At 45.1% G+C, this 21,602-nt stretch overlaps 2 protein-coding genes across 2 annotated transcripts in view; both read right to left on the reverse strand.

Moving 5' to 3' along the window:
• LOC141121775 (uncharacterized) overlaps positions 1 to 21,602 on the reverse strand; it is a 161,772-nt gene that overhangs the window by 109,468 nt on the left and 30,702 nt on the right. The window lies entirely within an intron of this gene.
• LOC141121746 (exostosin-1-like) lies at positions 5,342 to 7,879 on the reverse strand. The gene is given in 2 exon segments (XM_073611456.1): positions 5,342 to 7,278; positions 7,280 to 7,879. Coding segments are annotated over 2 exon segments (2,235 nt in total). The 3' UTR covers positions 5,342 to 5,643.

The raw sequence follows: 21,602 nt of genomic DNA on the forward strand, positions 1-21,602 counted from the left end.
AAAAAAAATGACATGGGGGGGTCCCCCTAAATTCCATACCAGGCCCATCAGGTCTGGTATGGATATTAAGGGGAACCCCGCGCCAATTTTTTTTTTTTAAATGGCGTGGGGTCTCCCCAAAAATCCATACCAGACCCTTATCCGAGCACGCAACGTGGCAGGCCGCAGGAAAAGAGGGGGGGACGAGAGAGCGCCCCCCCTCCTGAACCATACCAGGCCACATGCCCTCAACATTGGGAGGGTGCTTTGGGGTAGCCCCCCAAAACACCTTGTCCCCATGTTGATGGGGACAAGGGCCTCATCCCCACAACCCTTTCCCGGTGATTGTAGGGGCCTGCGGGCGGGGGGCTTATTAGAATCTGGCACCACCTTTTAACAAGGGGACCCCCAGATCCCGGAATATTACACTTTTATTGTTTCACTGTAAGCATTATTAAAATCACTGCTCCTGAAAAAACGTTAGTTTTTAAAACTTTTTTTGCATTGATCCATGTCCCCTGGGGCAGGACCCAGGTCCCCAAACACTTTTTATAACAATACCATGCATATAAGCCTTTAAAATTAGCACTTTTGATTTCTCCCATAGACTTTTAAAGGGTGTTCCGCGGCTTTCGAATTTGCCGCGAACACCCCAAATTGTTCGCTGTTCAGCGAACTGGCAAACAGCCGATGTTCGAGTCGAACATGAGTTCGACTCGAACTCGAAGCTCATCCCTACTCCTGGGGAAACCTGCCATCACTTACTCAGAAATACCCCCAGCTGTAGATGACTAGGTGTGCTGGGTCCTGTAGTCCTACAGAGATCATGGTGCCTGTGAACCAATAGACACCTCTATAGCAGTAAATGGGGAATATCGGCATAAGGAGCAGAAGCAATAATCCACCACCAGGGACCCAGCCACATGTACTCCAGTGGATGACGGAACGTCTTTTTGATAAAATTATCCCCCCCCCCCTCCGGGTTCACCATCTCATCCCCGAAATTCCAGTCCCTTTCAGACTCCTATTGTGAGACTCATCATAGTGTCTCTGGAGGGGCGCTGATCATTCCTGTGTAAAATCTTACAGAAATCTTCCCTAATCCCAACCTTTAATTATCATTTCATTCCCCCCACATACAATGTCTGGAACCGACATTTACTGACATCAATAACTCCCCTCGTGGTACAGACCATAAATTCCCTCATTGTAATATACGGGGTTATTCTACATTTCCACACTATATATGTGTGTATCATCATCTGCTGGAGATAAAAGACATCACAGTGACTATGGAGGAAGAGGACGGACATGACGGGGGGTTACTGGGTGTAAATAGAAAATAAGATCTTATTACCTCCTCTGCTGCCTCTTCCAGCAACGTCCCCTCCTTAGTTCCTCTCAACTCACCTCTCACCCGGAACTTCCTGTGTGTACCTGACATCACTTCCTGTCTTCCATAGAGACTTCCTGTCTGGGTAGAAGTGAGATCACCACCTTGTGGAGATCAGAGGAACTGCAGTCCTGAAAAACGTCTTGTAGTGTGAACACGTCCTTGTGCTGTGTGTGTATGTACTGTATATCCTTATAGATGGGGTCATCTCCACTCCCACCAAGGGGGATAGAAATATATTACTGCTCGGGGGGGAGACATTTTGGCACCTTTGATTTTGCAGTAAGATTGATTGCAGATTTAGTCATGTAGAACATCTGTTATATGGATACAAAGAATCCAAGCCGAGAGTAGGGTTGCCACCTGTTTGGGACTCACCCGCAGACATCTCAAGTCTCCCGCGAGGTGCGGGAGCCTCCCGCATTTCAGGAGTGGCACCTGGATCTCCCGGTAGGGCCGATCCTCAGTGAGAGTACAGGGTGGGGGCGGTGTCAGGCTGTCTGCTGTAGTATAATCTTCCAATCCCGTTTGGTTCCTCTGCCTTCAATCCACACCCCTCCTCTCTCATTGGCTCTGGAGAAGCTCTGAATTTTCGGCGCTGAGAGAGGAGAGGAGCTGGAGCCGAGGATGTGAAATGCCATCACAGCACGGCTGAGAGAGCGAGAGAGGAGGAGAGTGTCACACCACGAACCTGGACATGCCACTGTTCAGATAACAACCCCCCCCCCATCCCCTTGGTTCCATGGATAAGGAGGAGCAGCTTGAAAGCATGGCAGAGTAATGTCCAGAAAGGAGAAGCTCGATCTCTGCTTGTCTTGTGTTGCTGTCAGCTCCCTCTCCCCTCCTTCCCAGGGAGGACAGAGAAAGCAGAAGAACACAGTCACCAGAGCTCTCCCCAAGGCAAGATAACAGGCTGGATAACAGATGACATTTATCTCCTGTGAGTCTCAATTGTTCTGCCTTCCACACTGTATGAATCTGTGCTGAAAACTTGTCCTGTACCTCAGCAGGACATGTATGGTGGAAGTGAAAGTAAAATCCCTGAATGTGTTAGGAATATAATGGGACTTTTCAGGCGGATGCATTTCAAAAAATCATTCTGTTTAATATATGTGTATGTAGAATATCTCTGTAGCACCTGAAAAGTCCCATTATATTCCTAACATATTCAGGAATTTGAGCAATAACAGCAAAGGATGTGGTTCCATAATACAGCCCAACTCCAGGATTAAATCAAATAAAAATCCAATCTTGAGGTGTGTGTGTGTGTGGGGGGGGGGGGGGGGTAGAATAGAGCCTTTCACTTACCTGTTTTCAGGAACAGGTAAGTGAAAGACTCTATTCTTTCTGACTATGGGGTGTGACCATAATCAGTAAAACATACACAGGCACTGTGGAGCCCAGAGCTCCATCACAGACATCAGAACTGTGCAGGATTTCTTCCTCTGTCTGTACTACTATGAGTCACCCCCTCCCCCTCCTCCTCCTAGCTGGGGGTCTTCTATAACTGGAGGGGGAAGAGGGGAATTCCTGTATTTGGGTCCCCTCTTATCACCCCCCCTACAGTCCTCCTAGCTGGGGGTCATTTATAACTGGAGGGGGAAAAGAGGGGAATTTCTGTATTGGGGTCCCTTTTTATCACCCCCACAGTCCTCCTAGCTGGGGGTCTTCTATAGATGGAGGGGGAAGGGAGGGGAATTCCTGTATTTTGGGTCCCTTCTTATCACCCCCCCCCCCCCCACAGTCCTCCTAGCTCGGGGTCTTTTATAAGTGGAGGGGGAAAAGAGGGGAATTCCTGTATTGGGGTCCCTTTTTATCATCCCCCCACAGTCCTCCTGGCTGGGGGTCTTCTATAACGAGAGGGAGGGGAATTTCTGTATTGGGGTCCCTTTTTATCACCCCCACAGTCCTCCTAGCTGGGGGGGGGGGGGGGGCTTCTATAACTGGAGGGGGAAAAGAGGGGGATTCCTGTATTTGGGGTCCCTTCTTATCACCCCCCATAGTCCTCCTAGCTGGGGGGTCTTCATTAACTAGAGTGAAATTCCTATGTTCCTGGATGGGTATCCTCTTGTATCACCCCCCCCCCCCCCTGCAGTCCTCCTAGCTGGAGCTCTTCTTTAACTGGGGGGAGGGAGGGGAGTTTCTGTATTGCTGGGTGGGGGTTCCCTTCTGATCACTCCCCCTGCAGTCATATTATCCAGGGGTCTCCTTTAACTGGACGGAGGGAGGTTCCTGTATTCCCCGATTGGGGAACCCATCTCATCACCAACATGCAGTCCTCCTGGTCAGGGATCTCCTTTAACTGGAGGGAGGGAGGTTCCTGTATTCCTGGATGGGTGTTTCTCTATATGTGTCTGTATTCCTGGATGGGTGTTTCTCTATATGTGTCTGTATTCCTGGATGGGTGGAAGGGAGTCCCTTCTAATCACCCCCATGCACTCTTCCTGTTAAGGGGTCTCCTTCTCATTTCCAGGGGTCAGTACACCTGGAAGTGTGTGTGTGTGTGGAGGAGGTCCCTAACTGCTTTGACACTATTTTAGTGCATGACATAACCATCCTATATATTTCAGCTTGGCACTGATACCCACACCAATACATATGCCATACAATTTTTACCAAAACCATATAATATGAGGTCAACCCTAAACACTTTCAATTTGTATCCAATCAGACAGGCCCTTGAACTACATAGTTTAAAGTGGTTGTAAAGGCAGATTTTTTTTTAAATCTTAATGCATTCAGCTAAAAAGCCTTCTGTGTGCAGCAGTCCCCCTAATACCTACCTAAGCCCCCTCTCTATCCAGCGATGTCCACAAGTTCCTCAGCCATCCGGGACTTTTGCTCCTGATTGGCTGATACAGCAGCAGCGCCATTGTCTCCTGTCAGCCAGCCAATCAGGAGAGAGAGGGGGCAGGGCCAAACAACAGCTCCGTGTCTGAATAGATACACGGAGCTGCAGCCTGGCTTGGGTGCCCTCATAGCAAGCAGCTTGGGGGCATTTGACAGGAGGGAGGGGCCAGGAGCAGCGAAGAGGGATCCGAGAAGAGGAGGATCCAGGCTGCGTAGAGGAGGCAAGTATAACAGGTTTGTTATTTTAATGTAAAAAGTGAGCTATCTTTTTTTAAATTAAGGCTAGCTAGCTTTTTACAATAAAATAACAAACATGTTATACTTACCTGTTCTGTGCAGTGGATTTGCACAGGGCAGCCTGGATCCTCCTTCTCGGGTCCCTGGCCAGCCTCCTGGCCCCTCCCTCCTGCTGGGTGCCCCCCACAGCAAGCGGGAGGGAAAGGAGAGCTGCTGCACTCAGGTTTTTTTTTTTTTTTTAAAAAAACCTTGTTCATTTACAACCACTTTAAGGCAACCCATAGAGGATTTTCTTTCCTTCTACCATGGTTGGCAGAAAAGAAAAAACAGAGTTAGACTTACCGGTAACTCCTTTTCCAGTGGTCTTCCAGGACAGCCCTTGAGAGATGGAGTCCCTCCCATCACCACAGGAAACACATTGCCACAGTTCAAAAGGCGGTCCCTCAGGTCCCTGGCCAGTCATTTACCAAAAAACGAAGGATGGAACTGAAAATTATAACAGGTAATAACATAATACATCAATGTAATTCAAGGGTGGGATCGTGCTGTCCTGGAAGACCACTGGAAAAGGAGTTACCGGTAAGTCTAACTCTGGTTTTCCCCAGTCATCTTCCAGGACAGCCCTTGAGAGGATCCCCAAGTACTTACCAGATCGGGGGGGGGCAGGACTTGGAGAACTTTCCTTCCTCCTGACTGGACATTAAGTCTAGTCGATAATGCCTTGTAAAGGTGGAGAAGCTTGACCATGTGGCTGCTTTACATATTTGCTCCGGGGTGGCACCAGCTCTTTCTGCCCGGGATGCCGAGAATGCCCTGATCTCTGGGCACTCTCGGCATCCCGGGCAGAATCTCTGATTTTTATTAAAATCAGATCTCAGTTTTTGTTCATTAAAAAAAGTTTAAACCTGCATAGCAATCATTTCAAAAATAATTATTTAATGTTCCATAATTAAACTGTACACAGCCTAGTTTTTTGAGACGTCAAAGCTTGATGTTTTTTTGTTTTTTGGAAGAAATCCAGTGCAGTGGATTCTGGTTGGCCAAAGTCTTGATTGTGAATGCTCTGCATTTCCAGGGTGGCTGGGATTGTGTGCGTTAGCGGCGTGAGAACCGCCATCAAGAGCGGTATGTTGATGAGTGTGCCCTGGGTGGAAGGCTCCCTCCAGTGGCAGTATGTCTCAGAGTTATTCAATGTCCCGATATTTCTTTCGAAGGATTGACACCTGATCTTTAAAAAGCACTGGATCCAGTCTCATCTGTGAGTGAATGAGCGACATATAGCCAAACCAGCTGGCAAACGTATTCATACAAGACTGTCTCTGGGCAAAGTGGTCAGGGTCGGCCCAACGAGAAGCTCTGGAGGTCTGTCCCATCATTGTTTCCTTGTACTGCTTCTTCTGTGTCACTTTGATTGGTGGCAGCTTGGTGACGGCAGACACAAGAAAGTTTATTAAGATATCTTCACAATTGGCAAATTGGTCCACCATGTTTTTCAGACTGGCAGGCAGGTAATTGGTGTAAAGATAGTGATAGTACTTGTGATAGATAGCAGCTCCTGTTAGTACCATGGAGTAGTCATTATTCCACTTGGAAGTGTAACCCCACCGCTCCTTAGTGCTGTCACAGAAGTGACTGCGAGCAGGATATCCCACGATCCTTTCTGGAAAGCTCTGCCAAACTGTAAAGGCAAAATCCACCTCTGTTGTGGAAAGTACTGTGTCTTCGTCAAGGCTGAGAACGGCGTCAGTCGCTATGTTATCGTACGGCAGAAAACGGCTGCTCATGACCTTGCTCTCCCCTTCAATAATGATGACTGGCACGGCAGTGGCAGGCCAGCGGTGCTTGGCAGGGAGCGGCTTGTCACAGTTCCACAAGACTATGATCTGATGACAGTACTGAGACTTGGCTACGGCGACCAGCAGCTTTAAGATTGGCTGAGACTGGGAAACCAATGGTGTCACAGCGTGGATGACTGCAGTAAACTTGGTAGGGGGCTTAATACCTAGATTAGCATAATAATAGGGGAAATCTCCCAGATATGATGAGTACTGGGGCAGCATAAACAGCCCTCCAGGATGCTTGTTCCATATTAGACTGTTACGTGATATGTGCTTGAACATTCTGTCCTGAATGATCTCTAGTGTTGTCAATACAATCTTCTCAACAGAGGAAAAATAAGCTTCCCACAAAAACTGTGTCTGCTGTCTAAGTGCAAGGATCCTATCGTGATGGATAGACCTGATTGTAGAAGGAATCTGTAATAATAACCACTCATCCCCGATGACTGCCACCTGGTTCCAATCAATCACTTCAGAGAATGGTAAATCCCATCCATTACTTAGCATCACTGGAACACATGCAGCCTGCAGAGCCTCCAGAAATCTGAAGGATCCAAGCCTGCGGCCACGGGGGACCAGACAGAAGGTGGCATTGTGCAGCATTTCACGATAATCATACTTCTCATATTCAGCGTTATATTTGTCACAACGCATGTCTTTGTGCTTCTGCCAGTCTTTTCCATGCTTGCAAGTAGTCAAGAGTACCACATCCTCCCCATTATGAACATGATATAAGGCATTCCTGGTGTCTGATCCTATCCCTGTCAAGTATCTTTTCCCTTTGAAGACCAACATGTACTTCCGAATCGGAGGGATAGTGTTAAATCGCAGAAACCCCTGTTCCCCCCCTGTCCTGGCATGATCCTTAGAAAATAACGGGATGGAAACATCAAAGTTGGGGCGGAAGTAGTCCGTGCTGATGCTGGCCTTGGCCAGCATGGCCTGGCCGATGTCGAAGCCCACGTCTTCCGTGTAGTCCGGACCAGGTCCCAGAATATAAATTAAAAATTAAATGGTTTCTACCGTTGTTCCACAGCTGTACGTTCTGGACCTTGGAGCGGACGTTGTGGACATACTGCGGGGACAGCTGGTCCCGGTCCAAGGTGTCCAGGCTCAGGATGAACAGGCAAGCCTGGCTGGGGTCTGAGGTGTAGTACCTGGAGCCCTCCATGGCCAACAAAATGTTTTGGTAGCTCTCCGAAATCTTGTCCCCCTTCTGCTGAGGGTAGGTGTACACCTTGAAGCCATTCCGCTGGCACAGCGAAAGGTCAAAGCAGGACTCCATGCGGCACTTTTTGCCCTTGTAGATGCTGGAGTTGGCATCCCGCTTCTGTCGGGGGGAGCCCTGGCTGTTGGAATCCTCGCTCTCCGCCTGATCCCACTGGATGAAGGGCAGCAAGGGGTCCGGGTAGCGTGGCCACGGGTGGTAGTTGGCGCCCTTCTGAAGGCCATTCCTCGGGTGGTGGTCGCCCCTTTTCTTCTGGCTCCTGGACGCCCTAAACTGCAACCCGCTGAGGTAGAAGAGCAGGACGGTGCATGTGCCAGCCAAGAGCTGGGTGAAGTAGCGTTTTTTGGCCTGCATGTGTTCGGTGTTGTGCCGAGAATGATTTCCCCGTCTAAATTTGTTTCCCCTGGCTCTTAGTTGAGATTGAAACTCCGCCTCTCCAGCCCTCTGCACTGCTGCTCCTCCTACTTTACCCCGAATGCTAATCATGCTTGTACCGCCCCCACCCCGTGAGCGTTCCCAAACCTATTTTGGTCTAAAGTTTTATTTAAACAATTGCTTATGTTCTCAATGAGAATGGTTGATTGTGCCCATTGCATGTGTATCTGCTCCAGATATAGCTAGAAGTGGCAATATATTCATAACCCATTTGTGGCCACTACAGGTCACAACGGCTATTAAAAGACAAGTATCCATTGATATAATTTCAGGAATTTTCCAACATAAATGAAGGGGTCTTAATATTTAAGATCACAAACTGCCAATGGATTGCCCAATATAGCTCCCTACCAGACTGTCAGTCAACACCCCTCGTCCTATTGGGTACCATCTTCAAAAGAGGTCAATTGGTTGGTTTTAATTGAACAGGAAAGCTGAAAAAAATATATAAAAAAAGGTCTTCATAATATTTATATAGGAACAGAAAATCAAAAAATACAATAGCTAGTGTTTTTTGTGCAAGCAACACACAAAATAGAAGTGCAGTTACTGAGCATGCTTATGCTGATCCTGCCAACGTTTTCTGAGAATACTTGTACTTGCAAAGATGTCCATGTTTAGGGATATGACATTGACATTATTGATGATCTAATTGAAAAACCTTTTAAAATCTTGAGATCTGGTTCTGTGGCAATAGTGAGAACTTAATTAAGAATATACATACATGATAACCACCTCCTGTAAAAGGATGGGTGGGAGAAGCCTGCCTGTCCTTTGACATGGTCTAGTGCTTCTGATTCTCCATTTAACTACATGGGAAAAGTGATCTACCCACCCACAGAGAGATTATACATATTCAGTAATTATACCTGTGCAATATCAAGCACTTATGACCACAGAAGGTTATCATTCAGGTAGCCTAGCTTAGACCACAAACTACTTAATAGATTCAAACAATGATGAAAATCAGGAGCACCACTTGCCAATGCTGGACCACCTTTATATTACTCATAGATGTACCTTTAATCTGAGAATGTGCAGTCAAATATTAGTTTATCTAAAACTGCCAAAAGATATCAGAGGGTGCTGCATTGCAATGAAAGTGTATAAATCTGTCCATAGACACTAGAAGATGGTCGGATGTACAGAAATGCTCAAACCAGCTCCATAGCTTTCCTGCTGCCAATCACTTTTACATTTTTCTAGGCATGAATAGAAGTCAATTTGTGTGTAACCCCATGGGTGAGAGTGGGAGGAGGAGGGGTAGCACACTGTAGATATTGCCAGCACAGTTTTATTGGGAGGAAAATGATTTCCATCCAACATGAATTGTCCTATTCCTTCCCATGGAGTCTTGACCCACATGGTTTGTGGGTGCCACAGATCTGATTTGAGAACTACTTATTTATTGTGTATGGACACTTAAAGATGAATAATATATAGTGAGACATTAACAATGTTGTATGAAAATTATAAATACTCTTTATTAGAGGTCCTAACTTGTCTCCTTTCTATGCAGGTTGTAATGGCTGACAGACACCCCCTCCCCCCATCCCCCTTAGTGTAAAAAAAAAAAATTAAAATAAAAAAATAAAATAAAACACACACCATTATGCTTTTTCATTTGCCCCATTGTATTGATTGTGCATAGTATCAGAGGTACACTTGTACCCTTCACTTATCTCTTTACCAATATTTGGTATGAAATGCTATACGATTTGGTGTTCTGAGGGGTAAATACATTATGAAATTTGAACTCCCTTCTGATTAGGCTTCATTCATATAACCTCAAACTTGTCAGTGGATCTAAATGATTTAGCCTTTTTTACCTGGTGACACAATTAAAAATAATCAATGGTTAATACTGATTTTAGACAATATTTTTGCTTTTTATTGTCCTAGAACAGAGTTTTTTAGTGTTTGACCAATATAAAAGCAGTACAGTTTAGAACTTTTTCTTACCCTTTTTGCACATTTAAAAGAAAATAAATATCAGAATGTAGCAGATGTGTGAAATGTGTCTCCTGGCAAGGGGATAATAGGAGTGTTTTTCTGTATGTGTGAAACAAAGGATGCATTGTCATAGAAGCTATGAAATTCTAATGAGCAGTGGGCATCTGACAAGGGTCTAAACACAGGTGTCAATGGAGATGGTGGACACACCAATGAATATCTGAAAAGCTGGGCCTGGCATAGATTTGTGATGTAAACAAGGGGAGGGCACATTACTGTATACTGCCACACCCTTCTATCACAAACTGGACTTCATTCAGAAGATTTCATCTGCTCACTAGAGGTCTAATTGATGATCATACATTCCAGCAAATTTTATATTCTGCAGGAAATTTGAAGGCTTTGGCATGAGATTTTGTGCTGCTCCTGAAACTATGATGAAAAGTGATCTCAGCACCTCCGAGACATAAAACATCCTTTATTTATATTTATTTACATTTTACAAGGACCCAAGAAGACTGCTTGCACATATAGCAGGTCACCAATTCGATCAATAATTCTTTTTCCCCTTCGCTTGTCAATGGCTTGTAGGGATAAGTGCAGGGAGCTTGGAAAAAAATTGGATTTTCACTGTTTGCTTGGTAAAAAAAACTCAATTTACCAAAAAGAGGATGTTCTGCTCCCATCTTTCTTTCTTTTTTTACTTTTTGCAAAAGTCAAATCCTAAAATAGTGAGGTAAAGGAAGGACCCTTGGAATTCATCCAAGAATAATTCTTTTTTCATGGTAAAATGCATTGGAGTCAATCCCATAATTGATTATTTATAAAGCAATGAATGATTAATTTTTCCAGTAATTCATTGCTTTTTATTTTTTAAACCACCAACTACCCACTGAAAGGGTTTTCCACATTTCTATAGGACAATCTAACTACACACACCCAGTGAAGCCACAGTTGTCACCATGGGTCCACATCTGGATTTCCAGTTTAAGGAAAGAAAATCCAGGTCTTGATGATATCACTTTTAAAAGCATTATTTCAGCCGGGGGCAAATCTGGCCATACATGGTTCAGTTTTATCGTTCAGCCAGCGAGTTGAGTGAAAAAACTGAAGTGATTCCCCCATTCACACATTGGAGGGGGATCGGGGAATCCTCCCCGCTGCACTATGGTATTCTGACAATGGGGGGCGCTCCTCCGCTCTCAGAATACACAGATCAGTGATGAAGCTATTGGCTGCAGCCGCTGATCGAGTGACTTTTGTCCGGCAGTGACCACACATGGATGGAAATGTGACCGATCCCTGCTGAACCAGCTGAATTTCCATGAATCTATGGTCACCATAAGTGACTTCCTCCCCTCCCCCTCATCTCCTTCATTATGTAAGTCATGCTGAGATAATCTCCCATTGGCTGAGCAATATTCTCATTTGTCTCTGAGCTCCTTCTTGCTATTCCTCGTCCTGCCTGTTGTTTCCTTGGATTGATTTTCTGTGTAGTGACCCCGGCTTCATCTCTTGGATGCGCTCGTCTGTTGCTTGTCCTGACCTTTATCCTGATTCCTGGATCTCCTCCTCATCTCTCCTCCATATCCTCTTACACAGCTTTTCTCCACACCTGCAGTGATCCTGGGGGGTGGAAACTTGGCACCAGCACTTAGCGAAATCCATCCCCACCATTAGGAGCTCTGGAGAAAATTGTCTGCTATTTACACTCCGTTCCTCCGCACATCACCTGATCACATGAGAGCTTACTTTCACAGATTTCTGTATGGTAAAGGTCAAAGTTCACTCTTCAGTTTATGAGAGGTAGGACACACCCAGGAACAATGATTTGGTTTGCACAAGAGCCTCATATAGAGGGCCCCTCAAATCACCCCATCCAAATGTCCCTCCATCCAGAGTCTATATGTCCTATGACATCACACTGACCTCACAGCTCCTCCCCTCAATGTCCCTCCATCCAGAGTCTATATGTCCTATGGCATCACACTGACCTCACAGCTCCTCCTTCCAATGTCCCTCCATCCAGGGTCTATATGTCCTATGACATCACATTGACCTCACAGCTCCTCCTCCCAATGTCCCTCCATCCACAGTCTATATGTCCTATGACATCACACTGACCTCATAGCTCCTCCTCCCAATGTCCCTCCATCCAGAGTCTATATGTCTTATGACATCACACTGACCTCACAGCTCCTCCTCCCAATGTTCCTCCATCCACAGTCTATATGTCCTATGACATCACACTGACCTCACAGCTCCTCCTCCCAATGTCCTTCCATCCACAGTCTATATGTCCTATGACATCACACTGACCTCACAGCTCCTCCTCCCAATGTCCCTCTATCTGTTTTTTTTCTCTGATGCTCTTAGGATGTGGGCAGACTGTTGGTCCTGCTTTGTATGTAATGACATCAGAATGACTGCTACAAGCATTTATCCTGCATAGTGTGGGGGTCCTGTGTGGGTAAATAATATCTCAGTCTGAAGTGGGGCTTTAATAAAACAGAAACCTGAATGGAGAGGTGAGGAGGATTCTGGGAATATCATTCGATTTTACTATTTGTGTTCAGATCTAGAGTTTTCCTCCTGTGAAGTCTGGAGATCATATGACCATCACATTGCCTCCACCAGGGCTTTTTTTCTCAAACAATAGGTGCTGGAACTCAACCATGACCCCCCAAAACCTCTCCCCCCACACACACCCTCCAAATCACATCAAATAGAGGGTGTGGTCATATTTCACAAACAGTAGAAGGGTATAAAGGGGCATTAAATATCAGGATTGCTTTACATACAGAGTGCAGAGTTCATGGGGGTTACACACAGAGTGCAAAGCTGTCACTTGTAAACACAGAAACCAGACTTCTGTGATTGTGGTGAGAGGGCACCAAAGGGTCTGAGCCAGAGGTGGTGGAACTGAGTTCCACCAAGTTCCCCCTGAAAAAAAGCCCTGACCTCCACCTCCCTCCCTGATAGAATAGAGAAATAAAAAGAAGATTCTAGAAGTCACCAGAGAGATCATGGAGGAGAGGTGAGCGGTGCTGGGAATTCTGGGACATTATCCAGTAACAGACAAGGGATGTGTCTGGATGGTGACTGTATCATTGTGTGTGTCAGGTTCCTATAAGGTGTCAGGATGTCACTGTCTATTTCTCCATGGAGGAGTGGGAGTATTTAGAAGGACACAAGGATCTCTACAAGGACGTCATCATGGACAATCAGCCACCCCTCACATCACCGGGTAAGAGGAGACTTTATTGTAAAGGAGAGAGCAGTACGGAGGGTCCACCTAGATCCCCCATCATCTGATAAACACATAGAAACAATGTATTCAGTCAGTGTGTGTGTGTTTCCTACAGATGGATCCAGTAATGGGAACCCACCAGAGAGATGTCCCTGTCCTCTGTATTCCCGGTATTCCACACAGGAAGGTCACACTATCCCTCAGCATCATTGGGTAGATGATTGACAATTTTTGTTAGTTCTGATTATACACAGCATGATTGTTACAGTTAATGTTTTATTATATCTTTCAGAGTGGAAACCTCGGGAATTATAATATTGATGTTAAAGAAGAGTATAAAGAGGAGGATGCGGAGTATGGAGTGATGGAGGAGTTTTCAGAAGGACACAAGGATGTGATGGAGCCACCAAATACCAGGAACCCACCAGAGAGATGTCCCCGTCCTCTGTGTTTCCTGGATTTCACACAGGAAGATCACACCATCCCCCACCATCATCAGGTAGATGAGGAACAATCACTTAAAGTATTATTAGGATCTGTATATTATCTGATTTGTTACAAAAGATGTCATTTTTATTATATATTTAGAGTGGAAACCTCAGAGATTCTAAAGCTGAGGTGAACGAAGAAGAGGAGACTTATGTGAGCGATGATCAGCAGTCTATGGAGGAGGATGGAATAATGAGGCTAAATCTAGGGGACGGCACTCTTACAGAGATCAGCACAGGTGGGCCATTAACACTAAATACGTTCCCCCACCCATACTGCTCACTGATTTGTCCAGAGTAGGGCGGGGACTGGGTGATATCAGCCCGTAATCCCCTGGTCATTTTCCTGAGCTGTGTTCCCCGTCCTGTATTTCTCTCGGATAATCTTCCTTCTCTGTGTTGCAGACACAATTTATGTATCTAGACTGGATTGATGGAGATTCTGGGGTTCAGCTGGAAGCAAAATGTTCATTTTCACCATAGGCTTTACTAGATCTAGGCACCTGGGGTATGTGTTTTGGGTCTTCTGCCCAATACCCGGGTATGGCAAGATCTCTGACAGAACAATTCTCCCAGGGTTACTTGCTCTGTTGTCTGCTGGCTGTGTCGGGTGGAGGGATATGTCTGTATAGTCTCAGACTCAAGTCACTGAGTGCAGTCTCAGGAGATGGGAGGCAGCGGTGTGGGACCTCTGCAACTTGTCTCATGTAAACATTTAATCTTCCACTGATTGCTGAATACCAATATTATGAGTCCTGACCCTTACACTGTATAATTTATATTGTACATTACATACTCCTGATCCCTGCACTATCTACTCTATGTTGTACATTAGATCATTCTGATACCATAAAATCCTAACTGTTGTATCCTACATAATAAGTTGTACATTACATAGGCCTTACCTGTTTTGCACCCATTTCCTACCAGCTGGACATTTTATATCTGATAATTTGATTGGAACACAGACTTTTACATGTTGATAATAATGTGATAACATCCTCAAACTTTGGAATCTTAAACAGAAAGCGATAATGTGGGAGGAGTCAATAACCCAATGATGGTGGTCTTCAGGATCAGTCCAGTCTTCATCTTGGTTGTTCTCCCCCCATCCTCACTCTTTGACCTCTGGTGGTGCTCAGCCTCGCTGTTATTCATGACTAAATCATGGACTAAATAAGGAAGTGCAGGACTTCTTGTGTTGGGAAGATGGCAATGAGTGACAGAGGGGATGGGGGCACTCGTCCTATAATCCCTTCATCACTGTCACTCCTATAAAAGACAGTTCTTGTGGTTTCCTCACTCTCTGAGTAAGGTCCATGAATAAAGAAATGAACTGGTAGGAGATTCAGAGATGTGGGGCTGAAACAACTAATCGTTATAATTTGATTATAATCGATTATGAAAATAGTTCTCAACAATTTTCATAATCGTTTAGTTGGTCAGTCAATTAATTGGCCTTCATACAGAATGCATTATTTCTTTACATATCAGAAAATACAGCTCAGAACACCACCCATACATGTCAGTAAATGCCTGAAAACTTGAATGCGTGAGGAGCAATTCCTCATGGGACATGTAGTCCTGGGCAAGAGAAGGAAGCAAGTGATTCTAAAGGCAGACCTTTACCTTCCTATAGGGGAACTCTATACTATACTTTGCGGCTTCCTATAGGGGGAACTCTATACTATACTTTGTACCTTCCTATAGGGGAACTCGATACTATACTTTGTACCTTCGTATAGGGGAACTCTATACTATACTTTGTGGCTTCCCATAGGGGAAGTCTATACTATACTTTGTGGCTTCCTATAGGGGAACGCTATACTATGCTTTGTGGCAAAGGGAACTCTATACTATAGCAATGCGGATGTTGTCCCCGCACTAGGGTAAATCTGTCCAGGTATGAACTGGCTGTTGGTCTCCAGGAACAAAGAGCCCCAGGTGCTGGCTAATGCTAGTAAAGGCTGTGTGCAAATGGGAAAATCCGGACAGCCGCACTCCAGGAAATTATAATCCAAACTTCTTTATTTTAAAATCAGGAACATGTCATACAGTACATCAAAGGCAGAGTGTACAGACAGGCAGCTTACGCGTTTCGCACTTGATATAGTGCGAAACGCGTAAGCTGCCTGTCTGTACACTCTGCCTTTGATGTACTGTATGACATGTTCCTGATTTTAAAATAAAGAAGTTTGGATTATAATTTCCTGGAGTGCGGCTGTCCCGATTTTCCCATTTGCACACAACTCTATACTATACTTTGTGGCTTCCTATAGGGCAACTCTTATTTATACTTTGTACCTTTCTATAGGGAAACTCTTTACTATGCTTTGTGGCTTCCTATAGGAGAACTCTATACTTTACTTTGTAGCTTCCTATAGGGGAACTCTATACTATACTTTGTGGCTTCCTATAGGGCAACTCTTTACTATACTTTGTACCTTCCTATAGGGGAACTCTTTACTATACTTTGTAGCTTCCTATAGGGGAACTCTATCCAGAAAAGGAGAATTAGGGCTGCTCTGTGCAAAACCATTACACAGAGCAGGTAAGTATGACACGTTTGTTTAAAAAAGAAATCCAACATTTAAAATTACTTTAAGGGCTCTGTGCAGCATCTGACCCCAGAGAAGGTGGAGGCTGATAGAAGGCATTACTATTACATAAAGTAAAAGTTTACTAGTATTGTGCATTATATATAAAATTATTATATCCATGAAAAAAGTCTCAGCTTTCAGTATTACTCTATTATAAAAGTCCCCCCCCTAACCTCCATATATCTTCATGTGTGACTCCCAGGTAAAATCTCCATATATCCTACTTCTGGGTATATTTATTATTAGATATAAGATATATTACTTTCCCTATTTCACAGTATAAATTAATCCCTTATAGTAGTGATTATCTGCTGTTTTTGTACTATAAAGGAATATTTTTTTCCCAGTCATCTTCCAGGATGGCTTACACAGAGAGAGAGGCTCCTCCCACCTAGTACAGGAAACACATGATCCACATTAAAAGACTGCCCATAGGCCATGGCCTCTCAATGTTATGTGTTTCCTCCGACCAGACAGGAACTTCAAGCAAGTTGTTTTTTTTTTTCTGGCCTACATTCTAGGTAGCAGGGGCCTCCCGGCGACCAGGTCCCTCTAACAGGGGCAGTGCTTCTGGGGAGCTGGTTGGCTTGGGTCATCCTGGGCCCCTCTGCTAGGGACTCATGGATGTGTAAGAAGGGACCCCCTCTCATCTCCCTGTTAGTTGTACCTTCAGTGTAAGGTGCCTTTTTGATGCAGGAGGATGAGTGCTCAGATGAGTCCATCCCTGGTGGTAGTGTGCCGACAATAGGCTGGTCTCTCATAGCAGGGGGTAGCCTGCTTCTCCTGGGTCATTCCTGCCAATGTTGGAGCATGGTAAGTCTGTCTCCATGCTGGCATCCTCGTGTGGCCGAATCCTTCTCGCCGGTGCGGGCGGATGCACAGGCAGGAAGTGATGCAGGCGCCGGAAGTCATGGGGCGGCCATCTTGGCACACCCGCAGGGGAAAAATCAGCCTGTACCAAGGAGAGAAAGGCAGGCACGCTATCCACAGGGATGGCGCCAGATCCACATCGCCGTTCCGGGTCCTCCATGCCAGTATAACTAAAGGGTACTGGCAGAAGATGGCGCTGGGTTGCTTCCTGGACAATGGACATGGAATAGCAGGGGACTGCAGATGCAGGTCTGACGGTGCCATCACTTAACTTCGGCCCTAAGGTAAGAAAAGGGGGGCCTAGGGCGCTCCTATCTTCTTTTCTTACCCTCCTGTGCTGGGTGCACAGGGGGATTGTGTGGGCCTTTTTGCAGGTGCATTGGTGTAACCTCCCTCTAGTTGAGGGTTGAGTCACATATAGCATCACAGGTCCTGGTGGTGGGTGTTTGTGATAAAAATTCTAAGACAGGAATTTTTTTTGCTATCCACCTTTGTGTTTTCCTTCCATTCAGTTTATACTTCAGCTGAAGTTACACTGGTTTGGTTTTGTCCTTTGGTTATTTCCAGGACAAAAATTGAGAGCCCAAAGAAAGCAAGACAGATGCTTCTAGGAAGAGATACCCAGTCTGTACTAGAAAAATGCCCTCTGGTTGGAAAAAGGACATATGTCAAGATTGCATTGATAACCTGGTCAAGAAAGAAACAACCCCACTATTCAAACATTTCATGAATTCAATGAAAAAGATGATGCAGACTAAAAAATCATTCAAACCCTGTGCACAGTATTCTGGGGCTATATAAGTACCTAAAATAAATAAATAAATATTGTAGGGGGGTTCTGTATTGTAGGGGGGTTCTGTAGTGTAGGGGGGGTCTGCATTGTAGGGGGGATTCTGTATTGTAGGGGGGGGTTCTGTAGCGTAGAAGGGTCTGTATTGTAGGGAGAGGGTCTGCACTGTAGGGAGGGGGTCTGCATTGTAGGGAGGGGGTCTGTACTGTAGGGAGGGGGTCTGTACTGTAGGGAGGGGGTCTGTACTGTAGGGAGGAGGTCTGTACTGTAGGGAGGGGGTCTGTGTAACATGCAGGGGGTCCAGAACTGTTAGGGGGTGTCTGTGCAACAAACAGGGGTCCAGAGCTGTGGGGGGCTGTGTAATGTAAAGGTGTCCAGAGGTACAAGGTGCTGTGTGATGTAAAGGGGTCCAGAGGTACAAGGTGCTGGAACCTCACATCCCATCATCAACCGCCGCTGCGAAGCGCCGCCACTGTGCCCCCCCCCCCGGGCTGCTCAGTCTAAAATGCCCGGGCCTATTTTTTGTCCCAGTCCGGGCCTAGTATGGGACATTATAAGGTGTCCCTAAAGATTATGGAATCACTATGTTCAAATTCTTTATTCTCCCTATCCCTATGCCAGAGGTAATCACTGATACTGTTACATGCTGGGAAACAAGGTATGATGGATCTTATATAGCTGTGGGTTCAAACAACACGTATAGCTTGGATGACTGCCAGAAAGCTGATAAGGGTCTCATTTGTACACATAGGTCTCCTGTGTTTGAACCCTGCCTATTATCTAACCCAGATGTTAACATGTATATTTGGACTTTATATCCACAGGGTTATAATGCGTTTATAGAAGTAGGCTCACAGCAGGTATGCTTAGCAACGGAGGTAGGAGTAAACATCACTGAAGTGGATGCTCATTTGCCCTTTTCAGGCTGCATACACAATGTTTCACTTTTGTATTGCATTGGAAAAATTATATGTTAGGAGTCACAGAACACTTCCACAGAATCTCCTGGAGACTAGATGCACTCCCAGTGGGTGATTTCTCATAGCCCATAGGCCCAATTGTAGAAATACTCAAACAATAAAAGACATCTTTGCAATATCTTAAGACATATAATTTGACAGTACATCAGGAAATCATAAAAACTACCATTAGGGATGGGCCGAACACCCCCCTGTTTGATTTGCAGCAGAACATGCGAACAGGCAAAAAATTTGTTCAAACACGCGAACACCGTTAAAGTCTATGGGACACAAATATGAATAATCAAAAGTGCTAATTTTAAAGGTTTATGCCGCGTACACACGGTCGGACTTTACTGCAGAAAAAGTCAGACGGAATCTTTTTATTGGACATTCCAATCGTGTGTGGGACTCATCTGACTTTTTTTTTTGAAAATTCTGACAGACCTAGAAATAGAACATGTTCTTAATTTTTCCGACTGAACCAATTCCTATCGGGAAAACACTTGTCTGTATGCTGTTCTGACGGACCAAAAACAACGCATGCTCTGAAGCAAGTATGAGACGACAGCTATTGGCTACTGGCTATTGAACTTCCTTTTTTTTCTAGTCCCGTCATGCGTTTTGTACGTCACCGCATTGTAGACGGTCGGACTTTGGTGTGATGGTGTGTAGGCAAGACCGTTTCAGCGGAACTCCGTTGGAAAGACCATCGGAGTTTATTCCGATGGAAAGACCAGTCGTGTGTATGCGGCATAATATGAAAGTTATTGTCATAAACAATGTTTCGGGACCCGGGTCCTGCCCCAGGGGACATGTACCAATGCAAAAAAAGTTTTAAAAACGGCCGTTTTTTCGGGAGCAGTGATTTTAATAATGCTTAAAGTGAAACAATAAAAGTGAAATATTCCTTTAAATTTCATACCTGGGGGGTGTCTATAGTATGCCTGTAAAGTGGCGCATGTTTCCCAGGTTTCCAACAGTCCGAGAGCAAAATTACATTTCTAAAGGAAAAAAAAGTCATTGGCTATTAATGAATTGTCGGGTCTCTGCAATACACATAAAAGTCATTAAAGAAAATGGCCTGGGATTCCCCCACACTGCATTACCAGGTTCTTGGGGTCTGCTATGAATATTAAGGGGAACCCCGAACCAAAATTTAAAAAAAAAATATGCGTGGGGGTCCTCCCCAAATTCCATACCAGGCCCTTCAGGTCTGGTATGGATATTAAGGAAAAGAGTGGGGGATGAGAGAGCGCCCCTCCTCCTGAACAGTACCAGGCCACATGCCCTCAAAATGGGGAGGATGTCCCCATGTTGATGGGGACAAGGGCCTCATCCCCACAACCCTTGCCGGATGGTTGTGGGGGTATGCGGGTGGGGGGGCTTATCGGAATCTGATAGCCCCCTTTAACAAGGTGACCCCCAGATCCCGCCTCCCCTGTGTGAAATGGTAATGGGGTACAAATGTACCCCTACCTTTTCACAAAAAAAGTGTCAAAAATGTTAAAAAAGACAATAGCCGGTTTTGGACAATTCTTTTATTAATGTCTTCTTTTCCCGCTTCGTCTTCCATCTCTTTTTGGTCTTCATTTTTTTTCTTCCTCCATCTTTTTCTTCCCCCGCTTCTTCCTCCGATCCTCTCGTCTGCATCTTGCTCTGGCTTCTTCTTCCCCGATTCGTTCTCCGGATGATCCGCATCCATGGGAGGTTTCCACTGTGTGACGCTTCTGTTCTTCTGACAGTTCTTATATAACTGAGGGCGAGGCCACCCCGTGATCCCGTCCCCTCTGACGTACAGGGACTTCCCTTTGGCTTTCTCCATGAAGTCAGGGGGGGTGGGGTCTACCGGTTACGTAACGGGTGACCCCACCCCCCTCTGACACCTTAATATCCATACCAGACCTGAAGGGCCTGGTATGGAATTTGGGGGACCCCCACGATGCATTTTTTTAAAAATGTTGGTTCTGGGTTCCCCTTAATATTCATACCAGACCCAAAGGGCCTGGTAATGCACTGTGGAGGAATCCTAGGCGTTTTTTTTTTCCAATGACTTTTATGTTTATTGCAGAGACCCGACAATTCATTAATAGCTGGCGCTACCGCTAGTACTTTTAAATGAATTTTTTTTCTTTTAGAAATGTCATTTTGCTCTCGGAAATGGGAAACATGCGCCACTTTACAGGCATATTATAGACATCCCCCAGGTATAAAATTTAAAGGAATATTTAACTTTTTATTATTTCACTTTAAGCATTATTAAAATCACTGCTCCCAAAAAAACGGACGTTTTTAAAACTTTATTTTGCATTGATACATGTCCCCTGGGGCAGGACCCAGGTCCCCAAACACTTTTTATGACAATAGCTTGCATATTAATCTTTAAAATTATCACTTTTGATTTCTCCCATAGACTTTTAAAGGGTGTTCCGCGGCTTTTGAATTTACCGCAAACACCCCAAATTGTTCGCTATTCGGCGAACAGCCAATGTTCGAGTCAAACTCATGTTCGACCCGAACAGACAGCCCATCCCTAACTACCATTATGAGAGGTAAAATTGAAGCAGCCACTACTCAGGTAGCACAAGACACCCATCATTCGTGGTATAATGTGTTCACAGGTTGGTCACCCACAGGAATTGAGGTGGTGAAAACTTTCTTCTACCCACTTGCTGTTTGTGTTATTATCTTGGTCATACTAGTCCTGTACAATTGATATTTGGTTTGTACTA

The sequence above is a fragment of the Aquarana catesbeiana genome, unplaced genomic scaffold (assembly GCF_042186555.1).
Source record: "Aquarana catesbeiana isolate 2022-GZ unplaced genomic scaffold, ASM4218655v1 unanchor229, whole genome shotgun sequence".
NCBI lineage: Eukaryota > Metazoa > Chordata > Amphibia > Anura > Ranidae > Aquarana > Aquarana catesbeiana.